General features: G+C 41.1%; 1 protein-coding gene across 1 annotated transcript in view; it reads left to right on the top strand.

Moving 5' to 3' along the window:
• Positions 1 to 25,946, top strand: part of LOC142740998 (multidrug and toxin extrusion protein 2-like) — a 106,540-nt gene that overhangs the window by 59,500 nt on the left and 21,094 nt on the right. Inside the window, exons 7-12 of the mRNA XM_075850403.1 lie at positions 6,618 to 6,731; positions 7,390 to 7,457; positions 13,266 to 13,374; positions 23,714 to 23,789; positions 23,898 to 23,967; positions 24,181 to 24,313. Of these exons, the coding sequence (XP_075706518.1) occupies positions 6,618 to 6,731; positions 7,390 to 7,457; positions 13,266 to 13,374; positions 23,714 to 23,789; positions 23,898 to 23,967; positions 24,181 to 24,313 (570 nt within the window). The remainder of the gene's footprint in view (positions 1 to 6,617; positions 6,732 to 7,389; positions 7,458 to 13,265; positions 13,375 to 23,713; positions 23,790 to 23,897; positions 23,968 to 24,180; positions 24,314 to 25,946) is intronic.

The following is a 25,946-nucleotide window of genomic DNA, read 5'->3' on the forward strand; positions in this document are numbered from 1 at the left end:
TTAGCATGATTAACTGACCAGGCTATAAGAGGACCTCCCTCTTTTACAATCACTGTGAAATAATAAATAGACACGAATTACAGCGACAAAATAACTTTATTGGGAGAGTATTATGTGCTGCCTTCGGACTCAAGGAAATCAAGATTCCAGGTAACCCCAATTTTCACTTTCCAATTTTATCCTGAGCAGCACCGACGGGATGCATGTAGCCAAAGAAAAGGGGGGTGGTATTAAGAATTCATAGATGAAATTAGACTGCCATTGCCAAAGGCTGAACTCCTTGCAGTGTTGTGAAGCCGGTAATGCCTTACGAAGGTGGAAGAAGACCACAAAGCAGCATTGCAGATGTCAGTCAAGGACACTTGAGCATTCTACGCCAATGAAGTAGCTTTAGAACGTGTGGAATGAGTTTTGATAGGAAATGGAGAAGAGGAATCTTCAAGTTTGTAGGCTTCTAAGATAGCAGATTTTGGCCATCTCGTCAAAGCATCTTTTTTAGCCTACTGGCCCTTCCTAGGACCTACTAAGAGCACAAACAGGTTTTCTGTCGCTCTAAAGGGCTCGGTTTTGTGCAGATAGATCTAATTTGCCGTTTTAACATCCACGCCCAGTCTCTTGGCTGAAGTTATAGTGGTAAGAAAGAGAACTTTGCAAGAAAGTTATTTAAGGTCTGAGTTCATCAAAGATTCAAATGGAGATATTTTTTTTTTTTTTTAGGACAAGAAGAGTCAGGTCCCATACAGGAACATGCAGATATGCATCCTTCAGGTCCATGGAAGCCATGACTTGACCTTTGCTGAAGTTCTGACGTTACTGATCTTATATGCCATCTGCATCCTGGCTTGCGAATGGGAAAAAATCTTGAATAGTCCCCTGGGCCATATTCTCTGATAGGGGCTCTGGAACCAGTTCCATTCTCCAGAAAGTTTTGAACTAGGGAAAGGAGGTGGGGGTCTTCTTGATCGTTGATCTGGAATCTTTCTTAAGATTGATGGTGGAACTCGAGAGCATAGCCTTGTTCTATTATCTGTAGTACCCACTTGTCTGAGGTAATAGGTGGCCAGACATGATAGAACGCCAACAACCGACCACCTACTGATCATCTTCTGGCGTCAGAACTCTGATTTCGATGGACCTGGCTCGTCCGACTTCTTCTTAGACTTATATGCAAAAAATCCTCTGAGTCTTTCGCTCTGTTTTGCCCTGGTCATTTCTCCTCCTGATTCCAGGTCTGGAGAACGAGTCAAATCTACACCCTTGAAAAAAATATGGGTCGAAACCACTTGTTCTCTTGAGGAAAAAATAGCTCTTTTCCTTCTTTATGAGCCTCAAGCATCTTATCCAGCTTTTGCTCAAAAAGTTTGCCAGGTTCCAGGGGTATGGCATAAAAATTGTTTGGATCCCAAATCACCTATGCATGGCCTTAGCCAAATTGCTCTGCAGGCAGAATTTAGCAAGAGCGATGTTCTTGGCTGCTCCTGTTAAGACATCCACAGGAAAGTCAGACAATCAGCAGCTAGCTTCAGAAAGTAGAGTTGGTCTAACAATTAACATCTGGAAACACCTGATTCAATATCCCTACCCAGATAGCTGAACCAGATCGTCGTTCACGATATGCAGGTGCAGTCGCCATGGCAGCAAGTCCACAATATGATTTTTTTAAGGATAGTGTCTGCCTTCCTCTCCATAGGATCTTTTAAAAATTAGGAATCCTCCGCTGAAAAAAAACTACTTTTTGTTCAGTCTTGTAACGGCCGTATCAACGATCGCTGGATTTTCCCAGGATTTCGCAACAGAAGGATCTAGTTTATAAACTGTCCTGAATCTGGAGCCTACATCAAAGCCCTTTACAGGATGCTTCCAATCTTTTTGTACAATACTGGAGAGTACAGAATTTCCCGGAAGAACACAGCTCTTTTTCTTGTTCAACATAACTAGTTTTCTTGGTTTCCATAATTCTCTTTACTTTATCAGTTTCTCTGCATTCTCTTTCTTAAAGGAACAGTGTCATCACAAATTATTTTTTTATATGTTAAAGATGTTAGTGCTTTATTAAAAACGTTTATATTCATTTGTGTGTTTGTGTTTTACTTTTTCTTATTTTTACACTTTTTCTTCCCTATGGGGGCTGCCATTTTTTGTTCCATTTCTGTGTGTGTCGATTAACGACACATACAGACATGGAATACGGCAGCCACAGTCCCATAGGGACTGCGAACGGCTCCCGTCCCATTGACTGCTGTGTACGGCGTCTGTGTGGGAACTGCGCATGCGCCGCTCCCACACAGTCCTATTCGAAATTGGCGCCGTCCGGCGCCATTTTCCTGTGGACCGGAAGTCGCGGCCGGACAGTAATATTACTACTTCCGGTCGCGGCTTCCGGATTTGTGCACTTGCACCAGCGGCAGCAAACGGAGCGGACGGGCCGGAGGGAGCCGCGGCGGCAGGAGCAGGTAAGAGATTTCAATGTATGTTCGTGTTTGTGTGTGTTTACTACTGTATGTAAACCTACTACACTGTGGGTTAGCTCAAAAAATGGCGACACACAGTGTAGGAGGTTACATCGTTCAAACCCCTCGTTTATCCCGGCACTAGCCAGGATAAAGGAGGGGGGGATGCTGAGAGCTCACTAGAGCGAGGGCTTTTAACCCAATGTTGCAATGCTGCAATTTTGGGAACAGCTCCATCTAGTGACCAAAAATGGGTAGTATTATAAATTAGAAATAATTTATAATATTACATGGACTCGTGCAAAAAATAAAAAAAATTTGAACAATGTTTAATCACCCACACACTAAATGTTTAATTTTTTTTAAAAAAACATGTTTTTCTGGCAACACATTCCCTTTAATAAGGAATTATCTTCAGAGATTGCTGAATCAGAGTCTGAGTCAGATTCTCCAATTTCACCCTCTGATTGACTAGATAGAGATCATGAAGAGGAGACAGGTCGAGGTCTTAGATCTCTGAGGAAGATACAAAAGCTTTAAAGAGACATTGTCATGATTTTTTTTTTTTAATTTTGTGTTTTTATTTATTAAAATATTGACTATTTAATTTTTTACAGTTTTTATTGACACTTCCTTACTGTACTGGGGGCTACCATGTTTTATTTCATTTGTATGTGTCTCTTAACGACACATACACAGATGGAATACGGCAGCACAGGGCATAGGACACAATGAACGGGAGCCGTTCATTGCTTCTGCTATCTGGCTCTGTAATGCGCAGATGTAGTTCACACAGCAGAGAAGCTGGTTTGTAGAGAGATAGCAGGCGCCATTATGAAGACCGGCAGCCCTGCAGGTAAGGTGTGTGTGTGTGTCTCTGTCCCTCTCTCTCACAGACCCCCGCACTCGTGACCCCCCCCCTTGTCGCTAGATGTATTGTTATCGCGGACTGTGATCGGGTGAGGAGGTGAGGTATCGGTCAGCAGGAGGTCAGGGAGGAGACTGTCAGCAGCAGATGGTTATTCCTATCACAGAGTGGTGTGACAGTCTCCTCTACTGCGGAGGAGACTGTCGGCAAGATTGTATGGTGATGCTGGAGGAGACTGTCAGCAAGATTGAATGGATACGCTGGAGAAGACTGTCATCAAGATTGTATGGTGATGCTGGAGGAGACTGTCGGCAAGATTGAATGGATACGCTGGAGAAGACTGTCAGCAAGATTGGGTGGGGACGCTGGAGGAGACTGTCAGCAGGATGGATGGATAAAGTCATTTAGCAAAGGAGGCATGTAAAATGTGCAAAAAAAAAAACGTGTCAAATACACGCAGTGTGAACCTGTCAACTGAAAAGTCATTCACTTCACTTTTATCATTCTAAGGGTATGTTCGCACGCAGTGTGTTAAGCTGTTTTTCGGGCCGTCAACATCCCGAAAAACGGCTGAAAAATTGGAAGCAGAACGCCTCCAAACATCTGCCCATTGGTTTCAATGGGAAATACGGCATTATGTTCCGACGGGGCGTTTTTTCCGCGCCCGTTTTCCAAAAACGGCACGTAAAAAGACGCCTGCCAAAAAGAAGTGCATATCACTTCTTGGGACGTTTTTGGAGCCGTTTTTAATTGCCTCTATAGAAAAACCGCTCCAGAAACAGCCCTAAAAAACGCAGCCAAAAACGAGTTTGATTAAAAAATGGCTGAAAATCAGGAGCTTTTTTCCCTTTGTTTAGTAAGCGTGTGAACATACCCTTAGCCTTTTTGGCGTGTCCTATAGCTTCTGCCAGCTGCCATTTGTACAATCACACCCAAAATGGCAGCCGGACACTGCTTAGCAATTTGAAGACACCTTTTCCTGGCTTGTAGGAGGGGGGGTGAGATTCCCTCCCACATTTATGGCAGCTGTGAGTCAGGTTGCTTTGCCTTACTCACCTTGCTGTAATTCTGGGAAGTGCTCCCTCTGGTGGCCAACATAGGAAAACATGTCAAATTATTATTTAATTTGTAATACTTTCCACCATGTGGAAGAAAAAAAATATACAGCAAAAAACTTAAAAAATAGAAATAAGTAACTTACTTAAAAAAAAGGTTTAATTCGCAACACATTCCCTTTTAAACCTGGAAAAAAATTGTTAGTGCTTCCTGATTGGTGACTGAAGCTTCCTCCTCTTGTGAAGAACAATTTATACAGATGGTAAAGGTGAAGACATCTGGAAGTGGTTGCAGACAGCTGATACATAATCTGTGCTTTCTCTTCTGCTTCTTTTTCCCTGTAGGTGGAGGAGAAGTGAAGCGAGGTAAGTATCTTTCAGACCAATGAGAACAATCCTGACATGTTTCAGATGTGCAGTCATCAGGCAAAGGCTGTTGGCATGAGGAATATGTTCTGGGTTTCCTCTTATGCAATCTTTTACGTCCACTGCTGTGGCGTGACACCTAGGTAAAAACACATCCAGGTATTCGCAAGCAAGTATAAGAGATAATAAATGCAGCAGCAGGGATCACAACCAATGCATCTGCAAAACAAGCACCTTATTCTGCAAGAGTCCGACTGCCAGGCACAAAGGGCACTGGACTGCAGACATAGCCCCCTTAAGGCCTCGTGCACACTTCCAACACCGTTTTCACGGCCGTTTTTGACGGCTCCGTGTGCCTGTTTTAGCGGCCGTGTGCACTCCGTGTTTCCGTTTCCGAGCATGGTACTGTCCAGGGTGCTGATAGAGTTAATGGGCAGCACTGATCGGCGGTAACTCTTTCAGCACTCTGGACAGTACCATGCTCGGCGCTCGGAAAATACAATTTTAATGAAATAAAAAATAAAAAAAAATAAGTTCATACTTACTTTCCTCCTGTCCGACCTCCAGCGATGACGTTTCATCCATGTCATCGCTGCAGCCAATCACAGGCTGTAGTGGCGGTTACGCATGTCAGGATGACGTCAGAAGGCCGGCCTCCAGGGATGACGCTTCATCCCACGTGACCGCCTCTGCAGCCAATCGCAGGCTGTCGCGTCATACAGGAAGGTCGGACTGGAGGAAGAAGAGGGACTCGTCACCAAGACAACGACGGGGTACGTATGAAATGCTTTTTATTTTATTTTTAATCAGCAGCCTCTTTTCTCTATCAGGGATTGATAGAGACAAGTGGCTGCCGATTAGTGTAATATATCTGTAATGTATTTCTGTCCGCCCAGCTGTTGCTAGGCAACGGCTCCGTCACACGGATGCCTTCCGTGTGCCTTCAGGTTTTTTGACGGCCCCATTGACTTACATGGGCCTCACGGTCACAGAATCTCGGACCAAAGTAGGACATGCTCTACTTTGTATCGGAACGGAGCAACGGGACTGTAAAAAAAAACTGAAGTGTGCATGGCCCCATTGAAATGAATGGGTCAGGGTGCTAGCCGTCAGATAAACATACAAATAGAAATTACATTTGATACTTTGCCAGATGGGTATCTTGGCTGAAACAACTTCCAGAAGGCATTAAGGAATCCGAACATCCTTACAGGGCTGCTATATACAGGAACGCATCTGCCAGTCCACCGGTAACCAAATCCTCAACCATATAGGAAGCATAAAATGTATGTATGTATGTATGTATGTATGTATGTATGTATGTATGTATTTATTTATATGAACCACAGGCAGGAACCAGGATTTTAAAAAACACATAATAAAAGAAAAGAAAATACCCCCTTCAGGGTGGCCTTCCATGGAGCAGTAATGAGGACAATAACAAAATACAGTGACTTGAAAGGATGGAGGTCCTGTCATAGCCTGGTCAGTTAATCATGCTAATTGTTTTTATTGTATCTAGGTGGGCTGGTCCTAGGATGGAGTTAAAGTGAGGTTTTACTTCGCTGCTGCCGGGGATGAAGTAGGAAAGGCAAATTTTTGTTTTGTCATAAAATTTACTTGCCACTTAACTAGGGCAAATATTTTTTGTTTTTCTTTGTTTTTTGTTTATGGTATTAGTGATTAGATGAGAATTCCTGCAGCCATGTTTTAAACTCTAGTGGGAAGCCTTTCCAGATGTGTAAAAGCAAAAAGGTGACCAACTCTGGGAACTTGAGCATTTTATACATATTTTTTGGTCCATGTAGTATTTGTTTGCACTTCCATGCTTAGATGTTGAGAAGAAACATTTTGAAAAACTGTTGTAAAATTTTTCAGGGTGGTCCATAGATTGTCTTCAGGAATGGGGGCCATTTATGAACCTGGCCATCCCCAGTATGCTAATGATATGCATTAAGTGGTGGAGCTTAGAAATTGGTGGCTTTTTAGCAGGTAAGCTTGCATATAGTTTTATAATTTGCGATATATTTAGCATTATTGCTTTGGAATATAAGGTGTTAGCCTCTAAATCAATGTAGACCACTAGAATATACTCCCTAACCCCTGAACCCTGAACATGTCAAAAAAATTGGGATGTAGTACATACAGGTGAGCAGTTGTAGACATGCTACCAATATGTATTATTTACCTATGCATAAGTAGAATACCTTAGCTACATATAATTAAACAAACAGGATCACCAACATGTACAGGGTATTTCAAAACATGAGTTGACAAAAAAAGTATAATTTTATGCTCACAATAGTTTTTCATTTAATCCCATTCACAAATTATTAAATTTATTTTATGGTTTTGAGACTCCATGTATGGTTAGGAAATTGCAAAAAATTACTATTTATATTATAAATTTAATTTAAAAAATCAGAGCAGAACATTTAAGGGAATTTAGATTCTGAACAGTGGCCCTTAACTACTTTTAGCAGACTGGAAGCTGCTTGTGATAGTATCTGTGACCTCTGGTGTTATTTCTAAACACAATCTCGCCACCTTTCCACAGACTACTGTATCCCCCTGCCACAGATGCTGCTATCCCACATAGATGTTTCTGTTAATGCTGAAACAACATTTTCATATAAATATTTTATTTTAGGAATTATCGGTGTGATACAACTTGGAGGTCAGGCTATAATGATGGAGCTGGTAACAGTGGCTTCTATGGTAAGTTACCCCTTATGTTATGTTTAACACTTAATAATGGTTATACATAACATCATTTTGTTATTGGAATTGTTCCCTCTTTGCTCTGGTGATACAGCAATAATAAAGAAGTTTAAAATGTATGTACATTACCCACAGCCTCCCCAATCATTCCTTTATGAACAGAGGGCTGTTTATGACCGCTATGCCTGCTCCATCATAGGCTGTGTGTGGCTGTGTGTGTGTGTGTGTGTGTGTGTGTGTGTGTGTGTGTATGTGTGTGTGTGTATATATACTACCTGATCGTCTGTCGGCAGCACACAAATGAGATGTTATCTCCCTAGGTGTAATTAGAAGAGAACAGGTTAACAAGCAATAGCCAATTAACTAGTAATGCAAGGACCTCCTATATAAGGCCCAGAGAAACCCCACCTCCTTGTATTTTTATTTCTCTTCATGTTTAGATGATTACTGGTAGGACTCCTTTAGAGTCCTTATTTAGTTCTTTCTTTCTTCCTTCCTTCCTTCTTTATCTATCATGCCGGGCTGTATACCAGAAGAGTTTCAGGTCCCTCGTCCCGAAGAGCCATTATGCCCCCCTTTTTTTTTTTTTTCTTAGATTTAATGTAAAGTCTATGGCTGTGCATGCATCTGCTGCACCTGTGTGTGTCTAACTGTTATATTGGACACACAAATAACCAGTGTCCTGCTTGGGCAGCCGTACATGGTTTTCCCTTCTCTATGCACTTCCTGGGAATCGTGCAAAGAAGGTGCCGGTGTTTGACCATCTGACCCCGGGAAAAGACGGCACATGCACAATCTCGCTTGCCGTGAGATTACGCCATCTAAGGTAATCCCTTGCTTGTTCCCATATCGCATGTGTGGGATGTAGTCGCAGTCTGGGCTTGGACGCGTGCATACATGGGATTTCGGAGGATATTTCAACTTTGGCGCTAAGTGTTTGATTACGTCATTGCCTAAACAGCAGAATCCTCGGTTCCTGCAATGTGAGTAGTGTCCCTATGGGAGTCTGATGGTCACCTGTGGAAAAAGTTTGATGTATTTACTGTGGGTACTATACATTATAAACCGTGGCTGTTGCTCTTTTGTTACCAAAACTCTTAGTCTATACTTACAGAGTTTGGTTTTCTGGGCTCTATTTCCACTTCTATGTTGCATGTTCATAGCAGGTGTTGCCTCATTATCCTAATGGCTCTCTCTCTGTTTTCTGCTAGATGTCCTCCTCCAGACATTTCAGTGGAAAAAGAGAAAATCTAGACCTAGAATATGTGAGAAATGCAGCCAGCCCCTGTCTGAAAATGCAGCATTAAATATATGTTCTATATGTTGTGACACAGAGGAACAGGATCCTCAGAGAGAAGAAGCACAATCCTTCTTGTCTTGGTTTAAAGAGCAACTTTCCTCCACATTTAAAGGGGTTAAATCTTCTCATAAAAAGAGTAAGCATAACAGAGCCAGAGCAACTTCCCCATCATCCTCTAGTGTATCCCTATCATCTGAAGGGGAATATATTTCTATTGATGAATACTCATGATCCTGGGGATCTTTTTCTTCTCAAGAAAGAGAATTTTCCCCCTCTCGTTAAAGCGGTAAAAGCCACTATGGAGTGTAAAAGACCCAAAGGATAAGTGTAAAAAAGACCAGCACTTTTACTTTCCTATCACTAAAGATAAAGGTTTTCCTTGCCACTCTGTCCTCACTGAGTGCAGAGACAGTGGACTAAGCCGGGAAAAAGATCTGAACAAAGTGCAAGGTTTAAATCCACCTATAAAATGGATTCTCATTATGTGGATCAGTGGGACTCTGTACCAAAAATAGATGCCAAGCGCTCTAAAGAATCCATATTCCCATCAGCAGCTTCTACCCTGCTTCCAGACCCTATGGAAAGGAAGGCGGATGGGTTATTAAAAAAACAAAAACCTATTTAGCTGGAGCTGCTTCATGTAAAGTGGCTTTCTCTGCAGTTCCAGTGGCTAGAGCCGTACGTGTGTGGTTAAGCCAGTTAACCCAAGATTTAGAGGATGGGGTGCCTAGAGATGACATTTTGGAGTCACTACCTCTCATTAAAAATGTGTCTGAATTTCTTTGTGATGCTCCACTTGATATTCTTAAAAATTCATCTAAAGCAATGTCTGCCGCTAATTCAGCCAGAAGAGCCCTATGGCTAAAACTCTGGAATGGGGATAATCCTGCCAAGACAAATTGTTGTAATTTGCCTTTTCAGTCAGGTAATCTGTTTGGTCCACAGTTGAAAGCTCTTGCGGATGGGAATGGTCAGTCCTTTCCTCAAACGAAAAGACCTAATCCCAGTTTTAGGTCCTTTTCGTTTTCAAATAAAGAGGTCCCCAAAATTCAGAAAGCATTCCAGAATAAGCAGTGGCAGTCCGGACCTCACCAAAACAAACCCGGGTAACTTCAAAAAGAAGCAGAACCCAAAACCCAATGATTTATGACGCCAGAGCTGTAAAAGCGCAGGTGGGAGGAAGACTACATATTTTTTTGACTATTTGGTCAAAGACCTCCTCAGACGAGTGGGTGTCCTCCACAATTCAAAGGGGGTACTCACTAGAATTCAAACGCTTCCCACCGGACAAATTTTTCATCAATCAAGCAACTCCAGTATTGATTGATCTGGTTCAAGAATTTATAAATAAAAGAGCCTTGGAATTAGTCCCATCCAAACAAAAAGGGAAAAGGAATATATTCCAGAATTTTTTCTTGTCCCAAAACCACACAAAAAAATGGCACCTAATTATAGATACACATTGCATATCTAAACAAGTTCTTGACAAAAAAATAAAATAAATTCAAGATGGAAACTATTCGATCTGTCCTTGCCATTCTTCAGTTTATGGACAGTTTATGGCATCCATAGATCTAACAGATGCATATCTACATGTTCCCATCTTACAAAGCCACTGGAAATAACTCCGGATAACCATCCAGAACAAGTCACAAACTCTTCACTACCAATTCAAGTGTCGCCCGTTCGGCAGCACCTCGGGTGTTCACCAAAATTGTGGTAGTTCTCACTGCAGCTCTTCGTCTCCAAGGGGTAACAGTGATTCCATATCTAGATGACTGGCTGATTTGTCTCCCTCTCCAAAGAAGATCTAATTCTCCATCTTCAAGTTACTGACAGCTCTGAAAGATCATGGGTTCCTGATAAATCAGGAGAAATCTCAACTCACTCCGGTCTAGGAGATAAAGTTCTTAGGGTTCCTGATCAACTCCCAATTTATGTCCCTAAGATTATCTGTAGAAAGGAGAAGAAGAATTGTGACAGAAGTGACTCACTTAATCTCAGGCCGCAGAGTCTCTATCCGGTCATCCATGAGGGTACTGGGGCTGTTAACATCATCCATAGACGCAGTTCCATGGGCCAGAGCCTACATAAGATGTTTACAATCGAACATACTGGCCCTATGGAACAAGAACCTGACAAGTCTAGACAAAGTCATCTCTCAAAATCATTGGATCCAACATTTATGGTCACCTCAGGAGAAGTCTTTCATCCAACCTAAGAGAATTGAAAGTGGTCAAGCTAGCACTTCATCATTTTCACTCTGTCCTTCACAATCGCAATGTCCTGGTCCAGACAGACAACCTGGCATCAGTCTACTATATAAACAAACAGGGTGGCACGAGGAGTCATCAACTTTCCAAAGAGTGCAGAGGTATAATGACATGGTCCGAATCCAATCTTCTGAATATTCCGCAGTTCATATCCGGGATTCTCTCAACCACCAAGCAGTCTGGCTAAGTCGGAACACTCTACATTCAGGAGAATGGAGCCTGAATCCAGAGATATTCAGATAGATCACCATGAGAATGGGAGTACCAGATCTAGACGTGATGGAATTATGGGACAACACGAAAAAAAAAAAGTTTGTTCTCTGTCCCCAATAGGTCACACAGTAGCCATAGACGGACTGTCGATCAGTTGGTCAAACAAGTTGATCTATGTCTTCCCGCCTCTTCCTCTAATTCAGAAAGTCCTCAGGAAAATCTTAGACGAGAAAGCAGAAGGCATCGCAGTGATACCTTTCTGGCCACGCCGGGCTTGGTTTTCTCTCGCATTATATCTTTCGAGAGGCAGATACTGGAAACTGCCAGCCCATCAAGACCTCCTCATCTAGAAAGGTTACTTTCACCAACAGGTCTGCAACTTACATCTGTCGGCTTGGAGACTGTTTTAGGTACTCCCGCTCAATCAGGCCTGTCAGAAGTGGTCATTAAAACACTACTTGCGGCTAGAAAACCAGCCACCATTTCTGTGTACAATAGAGTCTGGAATATCTATAAAAACTGGCTTTCTCAAACTCCGTCTCTATGGACGTTCTCGCATCCCTTCTTCAATTTCTCCAAACAGGTTTCAACAAAGGCCTTAAATACAACACGCTGAAGGTGCACTTCACAGCCATAAATGCTCAATTAGAATCAAAATTTTCTAATTCGGCTCCGATCCGTAGATTCTTCAAAGCTATAAGAAATCTAAAACCTGAGGTTCATAATCCTGTTCCTTCGTGAGATTTGTCCTTGGGCCTCCAAGCATTAATAGGTCCTCCGTTTGAACCTATTCTTCAAGCTAGCCTGAAACACATATCCTTCAAAGCCCTATTCTTCGTGGCAATCACGTCGGCAAAGAGAGTAGGAGAACTGCAGGCCCTGTCATGCAAAGAGCCATATCTTCGCATATTACATGACTGCATCATCCTTCAAACTCTTCCATATTTCAGAACTAAAATTCCTTCTGCGTCACACATTGAACAGGAAATCTTCCTAGCTGTCTTTTTTCCTGAACCAGAATTCGATCATCAAACCTCTCTACATACTCTGGATGTGAAAAGAGCAGTGCTCTCATACCTTCAGACGACTCAACCATTCAGAATCCTTATTCTTACAATTTCATGGCAAAGCCAAAGGCCAAAAACCAGTAAAGCTACCCTGGCTAGGTGGATAAAAGATACCATCAGTCTGTTATTTTCTGTCCGGGCAGACTGCTCCAATCCATGTAAGAGCTCACTCCACTCGTTTTACTGCAACCTCATGGGCAGAATTTAGTCGTATGCCCTTAGAACAGATCTGCAAAGCAGCAACTTGGGCATCACCTTCAACCTTCCCTCAGGGTCCCCTATCCCTATCACCAATTGTTAGTGATCCCATCGATTATAGAATTGATAACCGTTATGACTCAGTATGAACTGCAAACATTTGAAAATAAAGTCAATAAACTGAGAATCACCTTGTATACCATGTAACTAACGTCTAACAGCCTGTAAACCCGATATCTCTGGCAGCCCCATAGAAAGTGAGTGGAGCGGTGGCCTAAAGAGATGGCCAGGTAAGCCTATACTCGGGATTGGTGGGGGTGATAAAGATCAATTATCAGAAAACCCCTTTAATGTATAACCCGTATATAAGCTGAAATGTAGTAATAACTTTACTGTGTGTATGTCATTCCTTTGTAGTCCATGCAAATGTAACTGTTATTTTATGTGATTTGTTTGAATAATTAAAGTTTGATACTGTTCAATATAAGGGAGCAAGGTTCGTGATACCATAGGGCCTTGACAAAGCGTGGGAACACGTGAAACAGCTGTAGGCTGTACCTGTCTTTTATGCATCCCGTGACCTTGCATGGAATAAAGAATATTATTGCTTAAAGTAGTGAATGCCAGAATTATCTTTTCCTCTTGGACTACTATATTTTTTGGTTCACATGATCAAGTTTACTACACTTTTGTCCACTGTATTATTATTGCATCGGGAGTACCATAATTATATGGTATTGCTTTTCCCTAACAGTTTCCAATCGGTTTGAGTGCAGCTGCTAGTGTAAGGATAGGAAATGCATTAGGAGCCGGAAAAGCTGAGCAAGCAAAGAAATCAAGTAAAATTGTTCTTATTTTTGGAGGTAAGCACCTTTTGATCAAGTCAATACCAGAACTCAAAACTAAGTGTATAGAAATGGTAAAATAAGAAAAAAGAGCAAAATAGAGGGAAAGTAAAAAACTGTAAATTTTTTTTTAAAAAGGATCTATCTTAAAAAAAACGATCTCTAGGTGCCTGGGCCAAAGGCAACAAAAGATACCAGTATTATAAATGGCACATGGTAGGTGGGGACCTTACAGAAATTGCATAGGGGCCCAGGAGCACCCTCGAAAATGTATTTTACAATATATGATGCAAGGCTAAATCTTCTACACTGTGAGCTATAATATTGCTACTAAAGAAGGGAACAAGGGAATTCCGAAATGCGCCCACCCTCTTACATTACATATTTTTGCCTCTTCTATATTATATAGTTGATTTTATTCCACTCTTTTAATGGATTATTTTAAAGGGGTTTTCCCATCAGAGACATTTATGACATATGCACAGGATAAATCCCACCTCTCGGACCCCCACCTATCTCTAGAATGGAGCTCCCTAAACCCTGTTCTGACGCTCTGTTGCGGCTGAAGTGTGTGATTTCCGACTATGAGGAAGAAAACAGTGTAGCTCACTGAGCTACGCTGTTTCCGTAACTCCCATAGTAGTGAATGTCCGTTACGGAAGCAACGTAGCATGCAAACTACGCACTTTCCGTAACTATCATTCAGCTCTATGGGACTTATGGAAACAGCGTAGTTCAGCAAGCTGCGCTGTTTTCTTGTTCATGGTCGGAAATCACACGTCCTACACTTCTCTTCATTCATGTTCTGCTGTACAGCGTGATCTCGCAACATTAACTTTACCGGAGTGTCGGGAGAATGAAAAGACATCGTCTCCTGGCTGGGGGCGATCTCTTTTCATTCTCCCGACGCTTCGGGAGTAAGTGACAGCACAGCTGAACATGAATGAACAGAAGTGTATTACACTGATTGGTCAGCATCATCCACTTCTCTTTACTACGCCCACTTGATAAAAAGTAAAAAAATGCCCACTTGGTCATTAAGAACAAATTTGCAGAACACTTAAAATGCTCATAACTTTTCTCAAAAATAAAAGTTTTTTAAAAAAAACAACACATTACTTATCTACATTAAAGTGCCCATTTGATTAGGTAGAAGATAGGGCAGTTATAAACTGGTGACAGAGCCTCTTTAACCCCATCGCGCTCAGCGACGTACTATTCCGTCGCGCTAAGTGCGTCATTCACGTTCAGCGCCAGGATAGTACGTCCAGGGTAAAATGCATCGCCATTTTCCACCAGCGTGTCATCGAGCTGTGATGCCTGCTGTTTCCGACAGGCAGGCTATCACAGCTCATTGTGCAAGGATCAATCATAGTGGTCCCGCCTTCACGATCGCTGCTATTGGTTAGTTAGTGACGACCGACCAATAGCAGCGATCGCATACGTAATTTCCTGCTCTGACCTCAGATCCTTCCGCACCAGCTCTCTGTTGGAGTTAGTTAGTTGAACAGAGCGGTTGTGGAGATAGTCATTCAGAGCAGTTAGAAAAAATAACAACAAATATATAATTTACTTTTTTTGCTTTTACCAACTTGTATCCACTTCCCACTCCTGTCCTGGTGTTCCCCTTGTCACCCACGTTTTTGGTCAGTGATCTCTATCACTGACCACTTTTGAGTCCTCAGGGCCACATCTTGGTCCCTGGGGATTATTCTTTTTTTTTTTTTTTTATAAAATATAATAAAAACAAAAAAAGTCAGTTTAGAAAGTCAGCAGATAGTTTAGTATTAGGGTTAGTTTGTGTCAGGGAACCGACAAAAAGTGTAGTTAGGTATAGTGTCAGGGAATTTAGCATCAGGAATCAGTCACGGTTACGTTTTAGCATCAGGAATCCGTCACCATAGTTAGGTTTAGCGTTAGGGATCCATCACTGTAGTTAGGTTTAGCGTCAGGGAAGTTCACATAAAATCAGTTGTTGGCCCCATGAAAGCTCGAAATAATCTAGATAGGTTTAGTGTCAGGCACCCGTCACCATAGTTAGGTTTAGCATCAGGAAAGCTCAGAATAATCTTGGTAGGTTTAGTGTCAGGAAATCGTTGCCGTAGTTAAGTTTAGTGTCAGGGAAGTTAACATAAAATCTAGTTCGGTTTAGTGTTAGGAACCCTTGCCCTAGTTAGGTTTAGTGTTAGGGAAGTCCACTCATTCTATAAAAACAAAAAAGAAATATATATATATATATATATATATATATATATATATATATATATATCTATACACACACACACACAAATGCACCGTGTTCCAAATTATTATGCACATTGGATTTAAGTGTCAAACATTTAATTAGCTTTTTAATGAAACTCATGGATGGTATTGTGTCTTAGGGCTCTTTGGATCATTGTAATCAATCTCAGACACCTGTGATAATTAGTTTGCCAGGTGTGCCCAATCAAAGGAAAACTACTTAAGAAGGACGTTCCACATTATTAAGCAGGCCACCGGTTTCAAGCAATATGGGAAAGATAAAGGATCTCTCTGCTGACGAAATAGTGCAATACCTTGGACAAGGTATGAAAACATTGGATATTTCAAGAAAACTTAAGCGTGATCATCGTACTGTGAAAAGATTTGTGGCTGATTCAGAGCACAGACGGGTTAGTTCAGATAAAGGCATAATGAGGAAGGTTTCTGCCAGACAAATTAATAGGATTAGGAGAGCAGCTGCTAAAATGCAATTGCAAAGCAGCAAACAGGTATTTGAAGTAGCTGGTGCCTCTGGAGTCCCGCAAACCTCAAGGTGTAGGATCCTCCAGAGGTTTGCAAGTGTGCATAAAGCTATTATTCGGCCACCCCTAAACAATGCTCACAAGCAGAAACGAATGCAGTGGGCTCAAATACATGAAGACTAATTTTCAAACCGTGTTTACTGATGAGTGGCGTGCAACCCTGGATGGTCCAGATGAATGGAGTAGTGGATGGTTGGTGAATGGCCACCATGTCCCAACAAGGCTGCGACGTCAGCAAGGAAGTGGCGGAGTCATGTTTTGGGCTGGAATCGTGGGGAGAGAGCTGGTAGGCCCCTTTAGGGTCCCTGACGGTGTGAAAATGACCTCTGCAAAGTACATAGAGTTTATGACTGACCACTTTCTTCCGTGGTACAAAAAGAAGAACCGTGCCTTCCTTAGCAAAATTATCTTCATGCATGACAATGCACCATCTCATGCTGCAAAGAATACCTCTGTCATTGGCTGCTATGGGCATAAAAGGAGAGAAACTCATCGTGTGGCCCCTATGTTCCCTTAACCTCAACCCTATTGAGAACCTTTAGAGCATCCTCAAGCAAAATATTGATGAGGGTGGGAGGCAGTTGACATCAAAACAGAAGCTCTGGGAGGTTATTCTGACATCCTGCAAAGCTATTCAAGCAGAAACTGTCCAAATACTCACAAATTCAATGGATGCTAGAATTGTGAAGGTGATATCAAAGAAGGGGTCCTATGTTAACATGTAACTTGGCCTGCTAAGTTTTTTTTGATTGAAAGCGCTTTTGATTTCTGTAAATATGACCTCCTGATGCTGCAAATTCAACAAATTACCATTTTAGTTCTCTTTACAACCTTTAAAATGTTTTGGTCTCTGTTGTGCATAATAATTTGAAACCGTTCATTTTGAGTTTTTTACTTCTAAAAAAAAATCTGTTATCATTCAGAGATTTGTTCAATAAAATTCGCATTATACTCCAACGGTTGATGGCTTGAGGATTATACGGACTATCATTTGCATCGACTATTTAGGAAAATCGGCGAAAATTAACATTTGCATAATAATTTGGAATGCAGTGTATATAACAAAGAACCCCACATCATTTTATGCCCAATCCCACAGTTGGACTCCTGTAGACGCAGCAGAGTTGGGCAAGTTCTGGGGACTGCTCTTGAGCATGGGGCTTCTGAAAAAGCCGTCCATTAGGACCTACTGGAGTACAGACATGTTATACCACACCCCGATGTACCGCATGGCCATGTCCAGGATGCGTTATGAGGCAATACTTTGCTTCTTACATACAGCTGAATATGAGCAATGCCCACTCCGAGATGACCCCAGTTTTGACCGTTTTTATAAACTGAGACCCCTGTTAGACCATTTCAGTGCCCGGTTTGCCCAAGCATACACCCCCGAGAAGTGTATTTCTATTGATAAGTCCCTGGTACATTCTAAAGGGAGGCCTCAATTCCGCCAGTACCTGCCGAGTAAGAGGGCAATGTATGGCGTGAAGATGTATAAGCTGTGCGATCGTGCATCAGGGTATATGTACAAATTTAGGATATATGAAGGGAAGGACACCAGTTTTCAGCCCCCAGAATGCCCCCCCTTACTGGGAATTAATGCAAAAAAGATGAATGTCTTAAAGGGTTATTCCCAAGTTGAGTCCAAATTTATATATATATATATATATATATATATATATATATTCTAAACTGAAATGAAATTAAAAAAAAAATTGCTGTTAAAAATTTGTACAAATTAATTCCCTAACTACTTTTTTTTTACACTTGATAACTCAGCTAGTGCTGGTTATCTTTTAGAAAAAGGGGCGTGAGCGGCTTTATGTTAATCAAGCCGCTCTGCAGTGTGCGCGCTCCCGACGTTGCTAGATACTGTAGTTCTAGCAACATCGGTAGAATGTTTGTCTCAACAAGGCATGGTAAGCCTGGTTGTGACGAACACACCGTGAATTTCAACCGCACGCAACCCTTCTCTGAAACACTCTTCACCCCGTTGAAGCAGGCCACTTCTCCCCCTCTAGCTAAGCTGCCCCCCCCCCCCCATGTAATATGTTTAGCCGCCACACCGGTCCTGCATCAGTACCCGGCGAACCACACAAAAGATAAAAACAAAAACTCACCGAAGACGTTCCTACAGTAGATCTAGACGGTTCCGTCACTTTCCATCTTACTGCTATTTGGCGCCGCTCGCATTCACAGTAACCATGCGTTGTGGCGCAGATGACGTAATTCTATCACGCTCACGTGATTACGTCATCTGCGCCCACCGCTTTATTATGGTGAGCGGCGCAAAGTAGCAGTAAGTGACAGGACCGTTCAGATCTTCGTGGAAACGTCTTATGTGAGGTTTTGTTTTTTCCTTTTTTCTTTTTATTGGAGCGAAGTCACCAAACCTGGGAGCATAGATAACGGACGAAGTACTGTATGTATGTATGTATGTATGTATGTATGTATGTAAGATCTATGTATGGCCATGTATGATACTGTCTGCTGGGGCCCTGTATCTAAGCCAACTTTGTGGTAGGCTTCTATACATGGTATAACAGTCAGTATCACACATGGGCCTGAATCTAAGCCTACGACATGTTTTATTCACTTTTTTTATGTTTGTTTTTTTTTTTACAGTTTTGGTCGTTGGATGACGTCGGTTTCGAAGACTACTTTCATGACGGCTCTTTTTTTCTACAATAAAATGGTTAATGAGGGTTGTGTTGGGGGTGCTTTATTTCAATAAAATATTTTATCTATATCTGTCTTTTCTTAAACTTTTATTACTACCGCTTTAGTAATGGCGGCTGTCTGACAATGTCGATTACTAAGGCGGGGCTTAGTGTTATTCGGTGCAGAGGCTAACACTAACCCCCATTATTACCCCGATACCCACCACCACCAGGGGTGCCGGGAAGAGCCAGGTACGATCCAGTACCCGACCATCTGTTGTGAAACAGTGGCCCTTCCCACCCTTGTAATGCTAGGCTGCTGCTGCTGCTGTGTTGCATCTGGCTGGTTATGAAAAATCCCTCCACATCATTTTTTTTTAATTTATTTAATTTTTTGGAAATATTTTTTAGACATGGGGTTCCACCCAATTTATCATAACCAGCCACATACAACACAGCAGCAGCAACCCAGCATTACAAGGGTGGAAAGGGCCACTGTTTTTGGCCCTTTCCAGCCTCCTAATACCAGCCTGCGGTCGCCCCAGTTCCCGACCATCGCTACAAATGGTTGGGTACTGGATCGTACTCCTCTCTTCCCAACAACACTGTTGGCGGTGGGTACTGGGGTAATAATGGGGGTTAGTCTTAGCCTCTGCACCAGCTAACACTAAGTACCGCCTAAGTAATGGACGTTGTCAATCAGTCAGCGTCCATTACTAAAGTGGTAGAAATAAAACTTTCAAGGAAAATACACAGATATAGATACAAAATTTTATTGAAATAAAGCACCCTCAACACAAGAAGAAAGCGCCGTCATCGAAGTAGTCCTCGAATCCAACATAGTCCAACAACTGAATCTGTAAAAAAAAAAATGGGGCAGCTATGTTGGGCATTATATTGTATGGGGGCATACATACCCCATAGTAGCCTTATGTAATGGGGCACAGCAGACCGTAATCTTATACAGTATAAGATTTGTGTCTGCTGTGCACCTGTATCTAAGCCTAACTTTTTGTTAGCTTAGATACTTGATATAACACCCATGTACCCTGTATATAAGCCTACCACATGTGTTATAAATTTTGTATTTGTGTGTGTGTTTGTGCTTTTTAGAACATTTTGGTTGCTTGACTAAGTTGGGTTCGAGGACTACTTCAGTAACGCAATTTTGTTTTCTAAAGGGAAAGTGTAGTGATCAAATTATTTTTTAAAAAACTTAGATTTTAATACAAATCATTTTTAGGTTTTTTGCTGTATTCTGCAAAAAAAGTAAAAAAAAGGGATAGCACAAGGAATCCTTTCACAAAAGAATGCTTCAGGCCTAATTTATATATTTTAATCAGGTCACGCTGGACCTATTGTACTACGTAGTATATTAGGTGGACTACTGCAATGATCTACGATTTTTGTTGAAATAAAATGGTTAGCAGGGATTCTGTGGTAGATTATTTATTTCAATAAAGTTTTGGAATGTCTGTTAGTTTTATACTTTATTAGCGCATGCATAATGACAGTTGTATTTTTGACGACGTCCATTAGGCTAGCCGTAAACGGCTATTACCCCAGTATCAACCTCCACTACGGTTATCGGGAAGAGCCTGGTGCGATCCAGTGATGGTGGACCACTGGGGCGGACGCAGGCTGGTGTTATTAGCCTGGGAATGGACAAAACCAGTGGCCCTTCCCACCCGTGTAATGCCAGGCTGCTGCTGCTGTGTTGTATCTGGCTGGTTATTAAAAATGTGGGGGACCCCACGTCTATTGTTAAATTTGTTAATTTAATTTAAAAAAAACGACGTGGGGTCCCCCTCATTTTCATAACCAGCCAGATACAACACAGCAACAGCAGCCTAGAATTACAAGGGTGGGAAGGTCCACTGTTTTTGGCCCTTCCCAGCCTCATAATACCGGCCTGCGGCCGCCCCAGTGCCCTGCCGTCGCAACAGATGGTTGGGTACTGGATCGTACCAAGCTCTTCCCGGCACCCCTGGTGGCGGGTACTGGGGTAATAATGGGTGGTTAGTGCTAGCCTCTGCACTGGCTAACACTAAGCCCCGCCTTAATAATGGACGCTGTCAATCAGCCAACTGTCATTATCTAGGCACTAATAAAGTTTAAAAAAAAAACACTTTTTTTTTTATTGAAATAAGAAATCCGGCACAAAACCCTGGTTAACAATTTTATTACAATTTTTGAGAAAACGTAGATCTACGCAGAAGTCCAATTGGTTCAGCAAAATCTGCAACAAAATAAAAATAGTTATCAATGTGAACAATACCAATACTTCTACTCCCCTACACACCTATACACCCCCACCACACACAAACACCCCCCCCCCACCACACACAAACACCCCCCCCACCACACACAAACACCCCCCCCCCCACACACACAAACACCCCCCCCCCCACACACAAACACCCCCCCACACACACACACACCCCCCCACATACATATACACAAACACCCACATACATATACACACATACACATTGTCCAAAAAAATAAACAGGTCGTGTATGCAAGCATATAATCTTTTATACGTAGATACACTTGCCTTGATAATATTTCACACATTGGCAATTGTATCTAAGCATGAAAATTTTTTCTGATTACATACACCGAACAGCTGATGTTTTTCAAACTGTCCAGTGTATGTAATATTTCAGCATAATAAGTACAGTTGTACATGTAGTACCTTCAGCGGACCGCATACTTCTCATCACGACTGCTCCTCATGACTTGCCCTGCATCTACTGCGTATGCGCCGATATGGGCCAATATGCGCATTCATGTGATAAATGACATCCTCTACTAAGGACGGAGAGGATATCCTTGCGCATGTGCGGCCACCGCAAAAGGTAAATAGCGGTGGCCGGATCCTTAGACAACGAGCTATAAACAAAGAGGGACTGACTGCGACTTCGATCAAGAATAGCACGAAAACTACATCGCTGGGCTACAAACAGGTAATTAGAAAAATTATTAACTTTAGAAGGGTGAGCTTAATAGCTAGATTTTTGTAGATGGGAATAACCCTTTAAGGGGTGTAGTTTTTAAAATGGGTTAACTTCTTGGGGGTTTGAACTGTACTGGTACCTCTAGGGCTCTGCAAATGTGACATGGCACCTGAAAACCAATCCAGCAAAATCTGGACTCCAAAGAACACATAACGCTCCTTCCATTCTGAGCCCTCCCACGGGCCCAAACGGCAGTTTATCACCACAAATGGGGTATTGCCACACTCCGTAGGAATTGGGCAACAAAATGTGCTATTTTATTCCTTGTAAAAATAAGAAATTTTGAGCCAAAATTTACATATTATTGGAAAATATTTCGGGTTTTTAATTCACAGCCCAATTCAAAGTTCTGTGGAACAACTGTGGGGTCTAAATAGTCACAACACCTATAAATGAATACCTTGAGGGGTATAGTTTCCAAAATGGGGTCACTTTAGGGGGGTTTCTACTGTTTATAGATATGTTATATGTTCTAATAAAAAAGAGGCCCCAAAATGCACTAGGTCCTTCTTTACTTCTGAGGCCTGTGTTTTAGTCTACTTGCACACTAGGGCAACATGTGGGGTATTTCTTAAAACCGCAGATTCTGGTAATACATATTTGCTAGTGTTTCTCTGGTTAAACCTGTGTTACAGAAAAAAAATGGATTAATATTGAATTTCTGCAAGAAAAATGAAATTTGCAAATTTCACCTCCACTTTGCTTTAATTCCTGTGAAACGCCTAAAGGGTTAAAAAAAACTTTCACATTGGTTTTGTTCTAAGCCTTGTAACGTCCTATAAAAGAATGTTCAAAAAAATTATGCCAACATAAAGTAGACGTATGGGAAATATTAATTAGTAACTATTTTGTGTGGTATAACCATCTGCCTTACAAGCAGATACATTGAAATTAAAAAATATGCTAATATTTCAAAATTTTCCCTAAATTTTCCCATTTAAAAAAAATAAACACTCGATTGTGTCGACACAATTTTACGACTAACATAAAGCCCAATGTGTCACGAGAAAACCATCTCCGAATCGCTTGGATAGGTAAAAGCATTCAGAATTTATTACCACATAAAGTGAAATGTGTCCGATTTGAAAAATTGTCTCTTAGCCTTAAGGCCCAAACTAGGCTGCGTCCTTTAAGGGGTTAAGCATATATTTTTATTCATGATTACTACCGAACCGTTTTGTGGTTACATTTTAAAGCTCCTGGGACATATACCGAACAAATTCATAGGCCCCCATTCACCCAGTGAATGCCAAAAGGCTGTCCTTTTAACACATGACATGGCTGGTATGCGTAGGCATACTTTTTTTTTTTATGCTGTATAGAATAGTGTAGTAGAAAAGAGGGTGAGAAACTACTGTGAATTGTATAAGTGATTATATACAAACAATCTTCAGAAGAGTGAGTCTGCAATTGACCATATATATCATCCAGTTATTTGTTTGGTATATTTGGTTTGTTACAAAATGACTGTTTATGGTACATTATTAATCGTGCTCATCACAGAAATGCTCATTATTTGTAGATCATATGACTTTACTAATGAACTATACAATATGGCCAAATGTATGCAAGACACCTGATTATCACACCTACAGTATGAGATCGTTGGACATCCCATTCCAAAACCATGGGCTTTAATATTAAGTTGGGCCTCCTTTTACAGCTACAACCACCTCCATTCTTTTAGGAAGGCTTTCCACAAGATTTTGGAATGTATCTGTGGGAGTTTGTGCCTATTCGGACAAAATGTATTATTAATAATAATATTTTATTATTAATACAGTTTTTAAGCAAACCATTGTATTTTTCTATTTTTATATGACTCTAAAGTTGATTGTGTTGGTTTAAAAAAATATTAAATAGCTTTATATTTTTTCTTTTTATTTCTCAGTATTATCTGGTTTGATTGTCGGTTGTTCTTTAGCTGCATTGAAGAATGTAATTGGCTATGTTTTTACAACCGATAGGTGGGTAAAATTGAAGAATTTAACAAGTGTATACATTAGACGAAATACATGAAATTGACTTGAAAAGAAGGATGTGTATTGTGTGCTGATTTTTTTTTTTTTCTTCAGGGATATTCTCATCTTGGTTTCACAGATTATGCTCATATTTGCTCCAATTCACCTCTGTGATGCAACAAATGTAAGTATACACATGAACAGCAACTTTATATATAAAGAGAAAATTATATGTAAATTGTGCTAGAACTGGTCCATTTTTATAAAAGCTCCATTTCATGTTTAGAATCGGACTATGTTATTTGCTGCTAATTGCAAATGATTAATTATTTGTTTAACCTTGCTAGTTGAAGAAATGTAGCCTAGTCTCTTATGACGTATAAAAACTGTGTTGCAGATTTCCTGTGCAGGAATATTAAGGGGATTAGGAAAACAAAAAATTGGAGCTATTACTAATTTCATCGGCTACTATGTTATTGGTCTCCCACTTGGAATTTCACTGATGTTTCTAGTGAAACTTGGAATCATAGGTGAGATCACAAGCTTATGAATGTTTACACGTGTGTGTGTGTGTGTGTGTTTGCTTTGAAGTCCGACAATATATAAAGACAAAAATGTATGTAATTGCAATAATTTATTAAACAGCAATTTGTTTATTGAACAAAAAAATTTATTTACTTTGAACAATTCCATCAGCTTTTAGTGAGAGTTCACACGCGACAGATTTGTTGCAGACCTATCTGCTACTGAAAATCAGTTCTATTCATCTGAACAGAGCTTGCAGAAATCCATGCACCTGCTGCAGAAATGGCTCCATTCAAATGTATGGAGCCGATTTTCAGTCGAAAAAACCTGCCATGTTTGAACTTGGGCGTCATGTACACGACTATATTCATGTGTACAGTCCGGGATTCTGGCACGGACGGCCCGAGGAGTGTCATCCCTGGGTCGTCCGCAATCACGGACCGTGCACATACAAGATGTGCATTGACTTTAAGGAGCCCGGACCGCAAATGCGGCCCATAAAATAACTGTGGAAACAACGGTAGTGTGCATTGGCCCATAGGATAGAATGTGTCTTCTACTATCCGCTATTGATAGTATGTGGACCGTAATGCATGGTCGTGTGCATGAGGCCCTGCCATTATCTTTATATATTTTGAATAAAGCTCAAATATTGATGTTTCCCCATAAGTTAAAAAATAAAAGGCTTTGGTTTGCCACCATGACTGTACAGTATATCCAATACTCTAATTGCTCCCTTTACAAGTGTCTGTCCTCCCAGCTTAGCCAATAAAAGTTCTTGGGCCCTCAACCTACCATGTCCCATTTGAAATACTGCTGCCTTCTTATGTTGTAGAGGAGCCTTTGGGCCGCCCCAGTCACCAGGTGCAACTGCGACCTTTACTGCCCCTATATCTTTGCCCCCGGGTGAGCTGGACTCTCCACTGTACAACGTGCAATAAATTCATCAACATGGTGCACGCCATTTTTATAAATATGCTGTAGTCTTACAACAACGCCAGGTTGGTTGAAAAGAGTTGGAAACCTCCATAGCCCCGCTCATTTTTCCAAAACATTAATCTGTGTGGGAAAATGTGGCGCAGAGGCTTCGTAAATGGGGTCTTCGGCATAAACTGCTTATTTTTCAATGTGTTTACTCCAAGAAAATGGCAAAAATATATTCAGAAATCTGCCCGAGTGTTTACAGATGAATCACTGGGGTAGGACTAGTGTTTAATTAAAACATGACTTCTACTTGTAGAATATAAAAAAAATGTGCATACATATGCACACCAAAGACAATATACAATATGGGAGAGACTAAATAATTCCATTGGTTGTTCTTGCAACAGGGAGAAAGAAACATGTGTTGATCTATGTCTTTAGTGTGCGTATGTATGCACATTTTTTTATATTCTACAAGTTGAAGTTATATTTTAATTAATCTCTAGTCCTACACCAGTGATTCATTTGCCAATATAAGTGTAGTACGCAATACTGTAAGCAAGCCTCTGGTGAAAGGTTTCCAAATTCACCATCTATATCCAATGTTTACAGACACAGAAATGTAAAATCTATTCTACTGACATCTCCTACTGTGAAGTACAGGTCAAATAAAGAATGACTAACAAAAAGAGGCAAAATGTATTATTTTGCATT

Source organism: Rhinoderma darwinii, chromosome 2 (assembly GCF_050947455.1).
Source record: "Rhinoderma darwinii isolate aRhiDar2 chromosome 2, aRhiDar2.hap1, whole genome shotgun sequence".
In the NCBI taxonomy this organism is placed as follows: domain Eukaryota; kingdom Metazoa; phylum Chordata; class Amphibia; order Anura; family Rhinodermatidae; genus Rhinoderma; species Rhinoderma darwinii.